Raw genomic sequence first — 15045 nt, forward strand, 5'->3', positions numbered from 1 at the left:
GAGCACTGGTGAGCCCAGTGTCACCTCCAGGGACAGATGGACGCATTTCTGGCTTGGGCTCCCAGTGCCTGAACAGGGTGGGGGGATCCAAAGGGCCTGGCAAAGGGCAGCAGGAGCCTGGCCCAGGAGGAAAGCAGAGCTGCCAGAAATACTAGCCCACATCTTTTTTTTGCTTCAGCCAGTGCCCTGAGGAGCCAGTCCTCAGCAGCTGGGAGGGGAGGCACATGCCCTTCCCTGCAGAGCAGCTGAAACAACCCGAAATATCCCACCACACGCACTTGTATGCAAAAGGAACATGATGCAAAGGAAATACTGTCCAATCCTTTATTGGAACCTTTTTCTAACCAGGCTAACAACTCAAACACCCAGGAAGACTAAAGGATACAGAACACATGTGGATGGAGAGCAAGGGGAGCTTTACAGTGAACTCAAACAGATGTGCCGGTGTCGGTGGGGGTGGAATCAACCAACAGGCAGAGAACAGAGGCACCATTTCCCTTGTGGCTTTTCTCACATCTGGGCTTTTGTTCTACATCTTCTGCTCATCCCTGGGTTTCAAAGGTGGAGAGCTGCCCTGGGCTGGTGAGCTGTTGTTCTCTAGGCAATAACCCAAAAGCTGGGGTGCTTGACCATGACACTGTTGCTTTGGAGACCCTCCCAGTCATGTGCAAACTGCCAGGTAGCAGCAAAGTCATGAGAATTATTTATTCTCTGATGAAGAGGTAATAAAACCCCACTGGACACTAAAGGGCAAAGTCTTCCCTTAGGCACCTGAACCTGCCCCTTTCTCAAATACCCCAAGAGCCCGAGGCTGAGCACCCAGCAGCTCTGGGCCAGCTCTGTGGGGTCAGCCCAGCACTGGCACTCACTGGCTGGCACTGGAGCTATGTCCACACTGCAGCAGCACAGGCAGCTCTGCCCCAGGAGCACAAACACCTCCCCTGGGTGAGCACAGCAGTGGCTGCAGCCTTGGTGGAGCAATGCTAGGGCAGGGTGGGATTTTTAGCACATCTCATTTTAGCTCTTCTCAAAGCTGGGGGAGGATGCCTGCAGCAAGCTCTGCTCATGTTGGACACACAGGGGAGGCCTCCCAGCCCTGCTAGCTACTGAGCTCACATCAGGGAAAAGCTACTGGCACAAAGCCTGGGGAAAGGGGCAAAGCAGGACACAGCACGAGGGTCTCAGGATGGGGCAGGGTGGGCATCCTTCCTTCCTGGTGGATGGCCAGTCACTTCCATCCTATTCCCTTCCTGATCACTGATCCATGGGTGTCAAGTGTCCCCAACCTCCAGAGGGAAGAGGGGATGAGCAGTGGGAGATCAGAGAACTCCAGGGATTTTGGGTGATGGCAGCCCTATGCCATGTGGCAGAGGAAGAGCAGGGTTATTCCTCCACCAGAGCTGGCCTGTCACCTCTGAATTCCCCACTCCTTTCCAGGGGGATGCCATTTGTCAACAGAAGCTGCTTCAAGGAGATGGAGAGTTTTCCCCTGCCTTGCCCATCTCCATCACAATGAGGCTCCTCTCTAAATACTGGTGGTGAGGTCCAAATGAGCCAAATTTACCTTCCTCTCTCCAACATATCTGGCACCACTTCAAGGGCTCCTGCCTTCATGGACCCAACAGCATCACCCAAATAGCTTTTTTTTAAAGTAATGCTCAATAAATAGAAGAAATAAATATTAAATAGAGGCCAAGTCCTCTCAGCCTGTTCAATATATGTACAATGCATAGCAAAATAACAGTGATTGGCTGTTGCTGACAAGTTTGGTATAAATTCAGTCCCCAAAACAACAAAAACATTGAGAAAATTGCATTTAACATAAAGCAAAGCTCAGCCAGGTGCTGCAACCAATGAAGAAAGAACAGAAGAACAGTGATTTGAAACATCCCTTATCCTTTGCTTCCCAGCAAACCTGCAAAAATGGTGTTGGATTTTCTGGAGCATGGAGTTGGGACAGGGGGGACAAACCCAGAGCCAAGGCAGGTCCAGTGAATGGGGAGAGTTGATGGCTCCAGGGTCAAAGGGACATTTGGGAGTGGGTGCTGTGACATGGGCTCTGCCAGGGAAAGGCAGCAGGGGTGCTTGTGGGATGATTCAAAATCATTCAAAAGGGAAAGAGCCTTTGAGTGTGGGACAGGGCTCCCAAAAACCAGCCCAGATATTATCCTGGTGTTGTGGCCAGCCCTGAACACCCCTTGTGTGCCTGACCACAGCAGCAGTTCACCAACACCAAAATGACCAAGCTGCCTTTCCTCCAGGTGAACCTGCTCTTTGCAGACAGCACCTGCAGCAATCTGAGATGCTGGATGCAGAGCAAAAATCCATAAAAGCAGTGAATGAGAGAAACAACTTAAAAAAATTTTAAAAAGCACTGGCAAAAGGCACAGAGACAGAAAAACTCACAGCTTCACACAAACCCACAGAAACCCCATCTGTCCACTAACAGGAAGGGTGTACTAAAGCTTGTACTAAAAATATTAAATAAGTTAAAAAATAAATAACACCGAGGGAAACTCACGTGTATATGCACATGTGCACATACACACATACACACAGAGCCTTGATCAGATCCGTCACCAGAGGCTGGATTTTGCAAGGACCTTCCGCGGGGATCGCTTTCTCACAGTCTCATCTCTTTTGTTTTCCCATGGGTGGGTCAGCGCGCAGGGATAAACACGGCAGGGGAGTCCTGGCGACGGCGTCCTCCCCGGGAAGGCGGCGGTGGCTGCGCGGAGCAGGCGGGTTTCGGGCTGAGCCAAGGCAAACAGCGCGGGGCCAGCTGGCTCCCGGCCGGGCCCGCGCAGGCGACACTTCGCTGGTGGCACTGCCAACGCCCCGGCTCGGCCGGCCGGCAGACCCTCGCTGTCACCTCCGACACGTCCTAGACCCGTTTCTGTAGTCACACCCATCGCATTCCTGCTCAAATCTAATGAGAAACCCGAGATTCCAAGGGGAAAACGCGCAGCTCTGCCCTGCGTCCCTTCGTCCGTCCCGTGAGAGCGCACAGGGACACGGTGGCAACAGGAGGGACTGTCACTCCTCCGGCCACCTCACTGAGAGGGGCCACAGCTGTAAACCTTTACACGAGACCGGCGGCGTGGATACATTTGAACAAACAAACAGATCCAAAAATAACTTAAACGTTAGGAAAAAAAAATTTAGAATAAATAAATACTGGTCCATTCTGACATACAATTAAAAATAGAATAATAATATTAAATAAATAAATAAATAAATAAATAATTTAGAGAGGTTTACTCCAATGCAAGTCTGCTTGGGAAAACCCCAGGAGCATTTAGCTGCCACGGACTGTACAGGCAGAGGCAGTCCTTGATGGAGGGATCAGCTGGACGAGGGCAGGAGCTGCCCCACACAACCCTTGGGGTCATCTCCTGACCCACACGGGGTGGATGCTGCCAACCCTGGTGTGGTGCTTCCATCCTCTGTCCCCAGCCACGAGGACTCCAGTCAGTGTGAGTTTGGTATTTACACCAGTTGCACACAGCCCCTCTTTCCTTTCCGGTTTTGGATCTTCGGGCTCGCTGCTTCCTTGCTGCAGCTCCTCGTGTGCGTTACGGGGTGCCAGGGGGCAGGAGGTGCTCCTGAAACACTGGGAGAGCTGGGGAGGTCTGGGATCCCATCACTGCCTTTGGATCTTCCTAGGGAGCGGAAGGATGGGGCATTTCAGCATCTAACTGGGAGAGACTCTTTGGGGAAGAAGCATGAGGTTTTCAGCCCTTTTGAGAGGGAGCTCGCTGCAGAAGGTGGCCAAGGGGCCACTGCTGGGGCCAGCACAGGAGGGAAGGCAGTGGCATCCTGTCTTTGATCCCTGGAGCATTTGCTCAGCCCTGCCAGGAGCACTTCTCTCTGTATCCTAGAAAGGGTCATTCCAGAGGATGGACCCATCCTCGCTAAGCCACCAACCGTACCAGTGCCCAGCTCTCTGCCTCAGCCCCCTCATCCTCACATTGCCTGCAGCAAGCAAGGTGAGGGATGAGGGTCTGGGAAAAGGGGGAGCTTTAGCCATTGAAGGCACAGGACAAGGGGAACCAGCACCAGGAAAGATCCTGGGAAAGAGTCCCTGACATAAAACTTCTTCCTGTACCACCCAGATGGAATCCTTGCCTGTGCTGCTGTACTTTCCAACAGATAACAGATTTATAGGCTTGCTGAGGCAATCATCCAGTTCCACCACAGCAGCTCGTGGCACTCAGCCTTCCTCCCCTTGCTGCTTTGTCCCTCTTCCAGCTGCCAGGGGCCTATAGGTAATTCTGTAGATGGGGGGTGGGTTGCATTCCTTTCTAGCCCCTCTCCTCCTGCAGATGGTGGCTGCACTCAGGCCTTTTCTGTAACACTTAAACAACACACACCTCCTTGACTCATTAAGCCCAAACTCGTTAATAATCATGCAGGATGGAAGGGGAGGGGATGGAAAAAGGGAGGGAGGGAAGTCTTAAGCCCAAATTAGCGTCTCTAAGCACCCAGGTGTTGTAAGAGAAATAAACTCCTCAGCACCAGCTCAGCCTGTGCTGGGAGAAGCCTTTGTTACCCGGCAAAACACAGTAATTGCACAGGCAGCTGGGCTGGCAGGGAGACAAAACCCCAGGGCCCAGAGCAGCCTGTGGCTCCCTGGCAAAACAGGCAATTAGTGGGGGGCCTTCCTGTCCCCCTGCACTGCTCCAGCCTCCCAGTAACAAACTGGGGCACCAGTGCATCCTGCTGCAGCCTGGCACTGGCCCTGCAGCTGTGCTGCTGATCCTGCCCCGGGGCAGCCAGAGGGGCTCAAGGAGGAATGATTGCCTGGAATCCTGCCTCAAATTCCTGCGTGTTTTGAGGAAGGGGAATGGGGTCCCCTGGCTCTTGCAATGCCCTTTTAATCCTGTGTGTTCTGACTGCACCCCACAACTGCTATCTCTGCTCCTCACTCTGGTCCCACCAGCAATGCACTCCAAGGGCAATGCTCCCTGAAGAAGAACCTAAACCCAGCCTGAGGCTTCCTCCAAGAGGGGAAGCCCACAGCCCCTGTCTTCCCTGCATGGCCTGGCCCTTGGAGCACAGCATGGCACCACCTCCCCTCTGCATTGTACCCCACCAGCCCCAGGTCTGCTTCAGACCTCAGCAGGTGGTTTGCAAGCAATTCAGTGCTGGGGGGATAAAACAACCCTGCAAAAGGTGCTGCTACCTGGTAGGAAAGGGCAGGAGAAAGAGCAAAAAGTCTTTTTTTTTCCCCAGGAAGTACATCAGGAGGGATTTCTAGCCTTCTATTTATAGCAGGGACTGGCTGACTGGCAAAAAATAAATATTTTCTCTGCAGAGTGGGCAGCAGCTCTAGAGGAGAGCCCAAAGGACCTGGTATTTGCCTTGGTGGAGACAGCCATCCCCCCAGCCGTCACCCAAGTTTTCCAGCAAACTCCTCCCCAGCTGGGTCTGTCTCTCCAGCAGAAGTTAATTTGTTGGTTCCTGGTTTGTCAGAAGAGCAAGGAGCAGAGTTCTTTCCTTTGGACCCGCTGGTAGTGCTTTGGAGAGCAGTAGCAATGGGGAGATGGAGCATCGGGGAGGATGGAGCAGGTCTGTGCTGACAGACCCTCTCTAAAGCACCGACCCTTCTTCCAGCCTGGCCTGGGGAGCTGGGACTGACCCACCCGCTCCGCGCTGGGGAGGAGGGGCTGCACCAGGCGCTCCTGGGCTCTTACTCCCAACCGGGGAAGGGGGACCCGGCAATGCCACCGCGTCAGTATCGGGGATGATTGCTATCGATGGCCAGGTAGGTGGGAAGGAAGCGGAGAATGCCAGGAATGTGGCGGTGACGCCGGCACCCGGTGTCAGCCAGCAGTGGCACTCCCTAACGACGCAGGCTGTCGGAGCTGGCTCCTGAGTCATAGCTCCTGCTCCTGCTGCGGCTGCTCCTGGGGCCCGAGCTCCGGCTGCTGCTCCAGCTTCGGCTCCGGCTCGTCCGGTAGCTGGAGTAGCTGCGGCTGCGGCTCGGGGAGCGGCTGAAGCTGCTGTACCAGGAGGAATAGCTGCCGGCGCTGCTGGACGAGGAGGGGCTGGGACGGTAGTAGGGGATGGGGCGTTTGCGGGCACTGTGGGGACAGAGAGATGCGGGTTACCAAGGACACACTTACTGCCAAGATCTCCAAAAAGCACTGTTCACTCTGGGCAATGTGATTGTGTTTGTTTAAAAGGAAAAAGAGATCAGCTAGCTCACGGGCCTTGGGATTCAAACCACCCACCCCCACAGCCCTGGGGAAATCTCAGGCACTAAGTCTGCTGGGCTCTACTTGATGATGTCCCAAAGAGCCCTCTGCATGAAGGGAAGAGTCAATAGTTGACTCTTTCCATTGTGGGACATCTGCCACCGGGCAGGGTGAAATAAAAACCTGTGAGGGAATGCTCTTGGCACCTGAGTCCCTGCTCTTAATCTTACTTAATCTTCTTTTTTCCTTCAGCTACTGTAAATTGAGACCCTCTCCATCCTCCCTCTGCCTCCAGCTGGAAATGCCCAAGCTCTAGAGGAGAGGTGGAAGGGCCTGCTGATCAGGCTCAGGGAACCCGGTCTCCTGGAGAAACCTCCTCTGGCAAGGGCTGGGACCCAGGGACAGCCCTCATCCCCCCGGGGGGTGCCAGCTGAGCCTGCCTCCACAGGACGGGACAGCATCCCCTTGCCTTGTGATGCGCCGAGCTTCGAGGTGGCTGGGAGAGTCTCTCCGGCGTTTCCTCAGGGGGGAGTAGGAGCGGCGCCGCCGCTGCCGCTGCCGCTCCCGGTGCGACTCCTTCTCGCTGGAGCTGTACTTGTGCTCCCGCTCGCGGTCCCTGCGGAGGCACGGCAGGGGGATTGTCACTGCAGGGGCTTGGGGGGGGGGTCAGGGATGGACAGACAACGACCTACGGAGGCACAGATGGGCAGAGGATGCTCAGCTCCAAAAGGGACAACTCTAAGCGCTCTGGTGGTGTCACCTCTGAGAGCTCACACAGCTGGACAGAGACTGGCTCCACTAATTGCATCCAGCAGTGTCTTCCAGTGGCTTTGCACTGCCAAGCTAAGATGGCTTCCAGGGACCTGTGTCAGTGGGTGCAGTGTGTATTTAGCTCTTGCTGGAGCTGGCAGGAGCAGCCCTGCCAGCAGGCCCCACATGAGCTGAGGGCCTGGTAGCCCTGCAGGGCTCCGCAAGCCTTGCCAGAAGGAGTGCCGGTGTTGCTATGGTTTTCTCTTTTGTTAAATTCCCATACACGTCAGCACAGGCCCTTCTGTGCAGCATGGCTGGTTTCATACACCCTGCTCAGTGCCATCTGCAAAGCAACACGCTACAGGTCAAGGGCCTGCCTGATCCCTGCATGCAGGAAGTGTTCTCCTCACCAGCACGGGGATTGTCAAAGCCTGCAAGAATCGACCCTGGCAATGTACGATTTTGAGGCTGCAAAATGTTCACAGCAGCACAGGTGCTACCAGGAAAACCTGCCAAAGGCATCTCTAGGGTTGAACTGTGAGACTGTTTCCTATGGTCTGTGGAGGGAGTAGAGGTGCCTGGACTGTGTTTCTCTCTGCAAGGCTGTGAGTATCAGCCTCAGGGTACCTGGCATCTGCCCTCAGAGCAGGGGCACTTCCACGAGCCTGACAACTCTTTGTAAGAGCTGTGACTCTAAAAAGTAGAGTGTCTTTCCCTGCTGCAATCAGATCCCTGTCTGACAGGCCTGCTGGCTGTGTGGGCAGACCCAGCTGGAGCCTCGGGCTCTGCCCACCTCTCACAGCAGCATGACAGTGATCGAGGCAGGGAAAGTGCGAGGCAGCAGGGACCATATGAGTGGACAGCAGATGCCACAAGTGGACGGCTGTACCTGCTACGGCTGTAGCGGGAGTAACTGGGGCTCCGGCGAGGCCTTGAGCTTCTACTCCCAGGACTTTTTTTGCAGGATTTGGAGGAATAGCTGGGGGAACGTGAGGAAGACCTGGAGACAGGAAGGAAACACAAAAGAGTTAAAGATGCTGGAGGGTGAGGCTACACCAGACCACTCCAAATGATGAGGGGGAAGAGATGTCCCATTCCCCAGGGTCTCAGCCCAGCTCTGCGTGGCCAGTTGTGGATCCCAAACTCTTACACCTCCCCCTGCAAGGAGCCTGCTGTCTGGCAAGAGCTGGCCACTGCCCCGGGTCACAGAGACACCGTTCCAGCTGGCCTTACCTCCTTCCCGAGGAGCAGGACCTGCTTCGGGAGGAGCTGGGCGAGGCCCTGCGGTGCGAGGAGCGGCTGGAGGCGGGGGAGGAGCGGCCCGTGCTGCTGCAGGAGGCGCTGCGGGAGCCGGGCCTGTGCGGGGAGCTGCGCGCCGCCGAGGGGAGCCGGATTCGCTTCTTCTCCTCTGAGGAGCCCAGACATGAGGGGAGGCACGCTCTGTGAACAGACATTTGGACACTTTTTAAAGCTGTGGCTGAACCCCCTGGCTGAGGGGAGCAGCATGCTCCAGCAAATAAATATTCCCATCCTTCCATTCCCTATCTGGAGGTAAAAAGGACCTCTCAGCTCCCCAGGCTGCTGTTGCAGAAGACCCCCATGTGTGTGTGTCAGAATACGAGAGCTCACCCTCCGGGCTCTGCCAGGGACAAGAGGTGTGGAAGAGCACTGTGGCACAAGCAGCAGCTCATCTGCCCCATGCCCAGCACAGCAGAGGTGTCAGGCTGGCAGAGCCTGGTGGGGCCAGCGAGCAGTGCTGGTGCTGGGCAGGGAGCGAAGTAAAAAGTGCTGGAGCAGGGGAAAGGCAGAGCATGGCAGGGCAAGGGCTGTGCTCCAGCCTGGCTGTGGAGCAGCGTGAGTGGGCACTGAGCAGGCATGTCCTGTTGCCTTTGGACAGCTGCATCAATTCCTCCTCTTCCAGAAGTGCTCTGGAATGAACTGGGGCCAGCTGCAATCCCAGCTCCACCCATGTGAAGGCAGAGTTACCCCACTGGAGTCACCATGTGGAAAGTACAGACAGACCTAAAATTTTACCCTCTGACTGAAAAATGAGGCTTGTTCTTACTAAAACCCATTACCCTGGCTCCCTCCTGTCACATTCAGTGCTCCAAAGCATGTCCTGGCTCTTTCAGCCTTTAAGACCCAAGGGCCTGAGCTGGAAGAGCTCCCTACAACCACAGCCTGAGCACAGCCCTGGGTACCAGCCACCACGATTCAGTGCCCTCATTCCCAACATCCCCTGGCAAAAACCTAGGAATGGGAGGCGGTGATGGAGGCTGGCAGCTACTCCCCTCTCCTGAAGATGACCTGTGGCACTGGGTGGTGGTTGGATGCCCTGTGGCCCCAGTGCAGAGCTGCTGCTGTGTTATCCTGCAGCCAGCCAAGTCCTTGCCCCTCCCTGTGCTCCCCACTGGCAGGAGATGCTAGCTTGTCACCCTGGAGCTGTGCTGGATGAGCTGGGAAGAGGAAGGGGCATGCTGGATCTGGCTCATTGGACAGGTGAAAGAACAGCCCATAGTGATCTTAGTGGAAACAAGCCCCGCTTCCCTTCCCCACAGTAGGCAGAGAGGGAGAATTAGCATGGCAACCCCCAGATGCTCCTTTCAGATTGTGCCCAGAAAGGACAGAGACTTTTTTTTGACATGGCCATGCCCAGGTGAGCAGGGATGTGCTGTGACCACGGCCTGACGCAGGCCCAAACCCTGAAGGAGCCACAGCAATGCCAAAGCACTGCCACAAGCAGTGTCCAGGGATGTGATGGCTGGGTTTATCTTCCTTCTCAGGCTACAGTACTGGCCCTTGCTGAGTTCTGGGACTCCAGGCTGGCAAGACCGTGGGTCTGGTTGGTACCTGCCTGCCTCCAGAGCACAGAAAGCTCCCTGCCAGCTCTCCACGGCAACTGGAGCAGGCAGGAGACACAGAGCAACAACGTACCAGCAGCTACTGGCAATCACTGACCTTCGGTCTTGTCCCTGGGCATCTGGAGACAGATTTTCCAAAGCTGTTCCCTTGGTCTGGGAAAAGCAACTGGTGAAGGAATTTCCTGAATCAGAGCTGTTATCGCTGTTGGCCAGTTTGGGCTTCCCGGACGAGAAGGCATGGCCAAAGCCATCATGGACTAGACTTCTTTTCTCCTGGCTGTCCTTTGACCTGGATGAGCTCGTTTGAGTGGAGGGAGGGGAGGAAGTATCGTTTCCTGAGTCATATTCATGATACTCTCCATTCTGGCTGGCTAGGTTGCCAGGCGGGCTGTCTGTTTTGGTAAAGAGGTCAGCAGAAGACCCTGACTGAGAGATCTGAAAGCAAAAAAGCCATTTGGCATTGTTTGAATGGTTTTTTGGGGGGTTGTTTTTGGTTTTACTTTGCTTTTTTTTTTTTTTTAAATAAACCCAGAAATTTTACCATCATGATGCACTGAAACAAAAGGAAAGGAAAGAAAAGAAAGAAAGTAAGAAAGAAAGAAAAAAAGAAGAAAGGAGAAGAAAACAAAAGCACATATCCCTAAAAGAAATCCACAGTAAGAAGAAACTTATTTTCCCCCTGCTATAATAACGGGAAGATTTAGAGATCATGCAAAGAGTATCAGCATGCGGTTCATGTTAAACAAAAGAGTTCAACAAAGTAAGTGGGCAACCAAAGAATTAAAATAACTAACTAAATAAAAAATGTAACAGAGGACAAAGCCCTTATTTAACCTTAAAAAGGGGAGGAAAATAAAGGGGGTATATACTTATAAAAAACCTACATAATCCTTGCAAAGAAAACAAAAATGGAACAAAAACTTAGGTGAGTGAATTTTTTTAAGCTTCCTTAATAAAGTGGCTGAACCAATGTCACTAAAATAAGCAACAAAAAAAATCAAATCAAATTAAGGGCTTCAGTACAAAGCAAAAACTGGCAAATAAACAAGCTTATCACTTTGAAATTTAAAAAAAAAAAGAAAAAAATAAAAGAAAAAAGAGGGTGAGGGGAAAAAAGAAAAATCCCTTTGGAAATAAAAGGTATACAGATACTTCTTTGTGTGCTTTTTACCCCCTGAAGAAGATATAGCTAATGCGCTCAAGTGACCTCTAATAAATTCCCTGGTGTCTTGCGGATAGCATCCACTTACCCATCAAGAACTCCTCCTTTAGTAGGTAAGGTGTAAGAAAAAAGGAAGAGCGGGCAACATAAGTCCATCATTAGAGTCTCAAATTACATGAAAAAAACATAAACCCTCTCTTCAATCCACACTGCCAACTGTTTGCTGCCTCCTCTATGCAAATGTCATGACTGCTTTTTGTCTGCTCGACTGTCTCCCTTATTATTCATTTTTGTTTCCTTCTGCTTTAAATTAGCCTGTCCAGCCGGTTCCTGGAGGCTGATGGCTTGTGCTGAGAGCTGCAGCTTGCACTGAATCCCCCTGAGCTGTATGGAAATGACAAAGGGAACTCAGTGAGGGAAGAAGCAAAAGAACGGAGGAGGAGAAGTATCCCCACTGTGTGTCAGAAACTGTGGGGAAGGGGACAGCAGCCCTGCTCCTGCCAGCCTCTGCAAGGGGGTCCAGCCACACCCTGGCTGGGCTGCTGAGCACAACAAGGCAAGCAAGGACCCCAAACTCACACAGACTGACCTGGGCAGGGCTATTCTCTGGGACCCTGAGCACCACCAAGGGGATTTACATCATTTCAGTATTTTATAGTTCAGTTCTAACTGCACTGGCATGTACCTGAGCCAGCTCAGGCATGTGGCAGCACTGGGAGTGAGGCTGTGCTAGTGCTAACATCTGCCCTTGCGATGGGGTGAGAATTAGGGCCCAGTGCACACATCTACACCCTCATGTGGCCTCCTCCTCTTTCACTCAGAGCTTCCACTCTCCTCAGGTTTGGTGCAGGGTTCTTAGAGTGTGGACACAGAGGTTTGGCTCCCCCCACTCAGGACAGTCCTCCAAACATGTTCCCAGCAAGCTGTGCTCCCTCAAACATGTGCACATGCCCTCATGCCACGCTCTGGGGCACACAATGCCCTCATCTATGCCATGCTCTCCACACCAGGGACCTGGGCCATGCCCTCACCAATCTGGGGCCTTCTGAGCCAAAAAACCACATTGCAATGTTGGTGCTATCTCAGGCAGCAGAGGAGACCTGGATCAGCTGTCACACAGCAGGCACAGGGCCAGTCCCTTTGGAAAGTTTAGCTCTGGATTGGATGACTTTTTCATCCTCAGAGGGGCTGCAGACTCAGCCTGTGTCATGTTTCACATGGATCTCCTTCATCCTATCAGATGGTGCCTCCATATCCACGCTGCTGCCTGTGGCATTCAATCTGTGTCCCCAGGGAGGGCTGCTCCCGACCCAGTTCAAGGTGCTAACTGGGACAGGGACAGCTGACTCGGACACAGGTGCTGAACCAGCAGTGACTGAAACCAGAGCAGAGCTACCAACACCCACAGCAGCTCTCAGCACAGTCTGCACAAGGATGGCTGCCCACAGCACTCTGCTGCTCTGAAAACACCTGGAGCTGGAGGATCTCCAAGTACTTTCTGTGTTGCCAGGGAGAGAAGCTTTACTGCTTCTGGGATAAGGGATTGGTTCATCCCAGCAAATCCATAATGGAGTTCCCCATCTCCACCTCACACTAACTTCTAACTGATGCTCAGTCCCAGCTCAGAGAAATCAGAAGCCCCAGCAGCAAACATGGGAAATTAAGTGATCCTTCTTCATTAGCCAACTTGCATGTTCAATGCAGAAGCCCTGGACAGAGCAGAAACACCTCCCAAATGCTCCCAGCTAGGAATGAGTGGAGACACACATTGCAAATCCTCATTTCAGCATCTGGAATTGCTCCTTGCTTCTTCTCAGCTCCAGCAATTCTCTACTGGTCCTTGCTTACTCCAGCAGAAACTGGAATGTCACAGGAGCCCAAGGGAGCCAAATAGCCAGTTCTGCTTTTCACCAGCTCTTGCTGAAACCCTGGTGCCACATCCAGAGCCCCAAGAGATCTGACCTCTGTGCTATGGACCACTGCACTCTCGCCAGCCACATTCCAGAAGATACAGGATTGCACTTTCAAATACATTACCAGATATTTTTTTTTAAAGATGGGTTTTGGTTCACATTTAAGCTGAATCCTAACCCAGAGACAACCAGCTTTTTATCACCTTTCACTTGCAGGCATAAAATCAGCATGTGAGGTACTTCCTGGCTGTAGGGGTAGGATGTGCATGGAGTGGGCACAGGGCTGCTCCAAGGGACACTGACCCCAGCATCACACACAGAAATACATTCCTTCTGTTCCTTCCCAGTTTAAACTGAAAGACTATTACTACTGCCAAGAAATGCAGCAGTTTCTTGGCATTTCTAAACCAGCTTTTCAGATTGACTCCAGGACCTGGCATCCTTGCTTCTGCTCTGCCTTGGCTGACATCTACCTTCAAAGCAGCAACTGTTGTCAGCATATCACAAAATCTGTCAAATGACCGGGAGGATCAACAAGCTCCTCTGTAGTTGAACATCTGTGGCAGGAACTCTCTGGGAAGAGGCAGTGTAGATATCAGTGAAATATGGAGCTGACTGGGTGAGGGCTGGAGGGTCTGCATGGGGCAAGGGAGGTGCCAGGGGGGACATGGGGGACACAGCAGCTTCTCAGCCCCACCACCCTGGGGCACCAGGCTGTAACCAGTGGCTTCCTGCAGGCTCTGGGGGAGGTTCTGCCCTGCAGCAAGAGCCAGGACAAGTCTCAGGGTGCTCAGCTTGCCTGCCTGCTCAGACCAATTCCCCATATTCCCCACTGGATGATCTTGGCTTTGCTCGTGGTCCCATTTTACTGGAAGTCTTGCCAGTCACCCAGGATGGAAACAGAGTACCACATCTAAAAACACTGCACAGAGCTCAACTGAATCACACCATTCTGTGTGATTCTGAATTCTAATGGCTTTTTACTTTTCTAGGGTGGCTTCAAAGAGCCTGCTCTGTTACAAATCTAATTCTCTCTATGTGAACATTTGGATTTCCCCCCACACACAACCCCTAATAAGTAATCGAATAATCTCAGTGAACTTTGTTTCATCCAGCTTTCAGCAGGGATCATACTGCTGCCCTCAAGGGAACCCAAGATATGTATTTATTGGATTTTTTTTTGTTTCAAATCATTATTTAATCAAGATGAGGGGGGAGTAGAAATGAGGCACTCACTCATATTCCAGACTGTAATTCCAAGTGCAATCCCAGACCAAGAGGCAGCGCAGCCTAATAGGTTACCAAAATACAATCACTGCTCTTCTTCCAATTAAACTGAACAGCTCCATTTACTGTGCCACAAACAGCCCCGGGGCGAGAGATGACAATGCTCCAAGTTGTCTCAGGCATGTGGGGACAGCAGCGTGGCACAGCCTCACTCAGAGCTGCAGGATTTCATCTGTGGGCCTTTTTTCTCTTGTTTTGCAACTCACTTCAAAGCAGAGTTAATTTCTCTTTCAGAGGGCCATAACGTCTGCTTTTCTCTCTTTTTCTAGGCACTGTGCTAATGAAAGGAGTAAAACACTTGTGTCAGTGACCCCGGCCGACATCTGCCAGAGCCGCCGGCACGGGGCCAGCACCTGCTGGGGCTCTGCGCCTGCCCTGGGGCTCCTCCACCTGCCAGAGCCCGGGGCACACGGCCTCACCTCTGCTGAGAGCCTACCTCAGCTGAAACGCCAATTTCTGACTGAGTACAAAAACCAGAAGTTCTGTAGGAATTCAGTATTTTTGCACAGTTATGAGTCCCTGACTCAAGGAACACTGAGTGGGAAGATCCCCCTTTTTTTGGCTGCATGGGGGAGTTCAGGGTGAGGCTTTCTGTACCACAAGGGCTGAGTCCCAGAGCAGGGAGGCAATGACACAGCTGTCCCTGCAAGCCCTGAGCTTGGGTTATTTGGGGCTGGGTGGTGACACTGCTGAGCAGCCTGGCTCACCAATACATTGCTGGGGTAAACTCCAGAGAATGCCAAACAAAGGTTTGTTTCTTTTCAAGGATCTTTTTAGCCTGCTGGGGTGCTGGCATTGCATCCTCACCTCAGCTTGAGGCAGGCTGGCACTGCTTTGGAGCAAGGGTTTGTCTTCCACCACCTCTTTTTGGT

General features: G+C 52.8%; 1 protein-coding gene across 2 annotated transcripts in view; it reads right to left on the reverse strand.

Annotated features, from left to right (window-relative positions):
• Positions 1–310: 310 nt before the first annotated feature.
• The window catches only part of SRRM4 (serine/arginine repetitive matrix 4), a 46341-nt gene continuing 31606 nt past the window's right edge, over positions 311–15045 (reverse strand). For both annotated transcript variants that reach the window (XM_066561991.1, XM_066561990.1), the window contains exons 9-13: positions 9909–10246; positions 8184–8390; positions 7840–7950; positions 6670–6816; positions 311–6086 (exon numbers count right to left, since the gene is read on the reverse strand). In XM_066561991.1, the coding sequence (XP_066418088.1) occupies positions 5846–6086; positions 6670–6816; positions 7840–7950; positions 8184–8390; positions 9909–10246 (1044 nt within the window). In that variant the 3' untranslated portion in view covers positions 311–5845. The remainder of the gene's footprint in view (positions 6087–6669; positions 6817–7839; positions 7951–8183; positions 8391–9908; positions 10247–15045) is intronic.

This window comes from Molothrus aeneus, chromosome 18 (assembly GCF_037042795.1).
Source record: "Molothrus aeneus isolate 106 chromosome 18, BPBGC_Maene_1.0, whole genome shotgun sequence".
NCBI lineage: Eukaryota > Metazoa > Chordata > Aves > Passeriformes > Icteridae > Molothrus > Molothrus aeneus.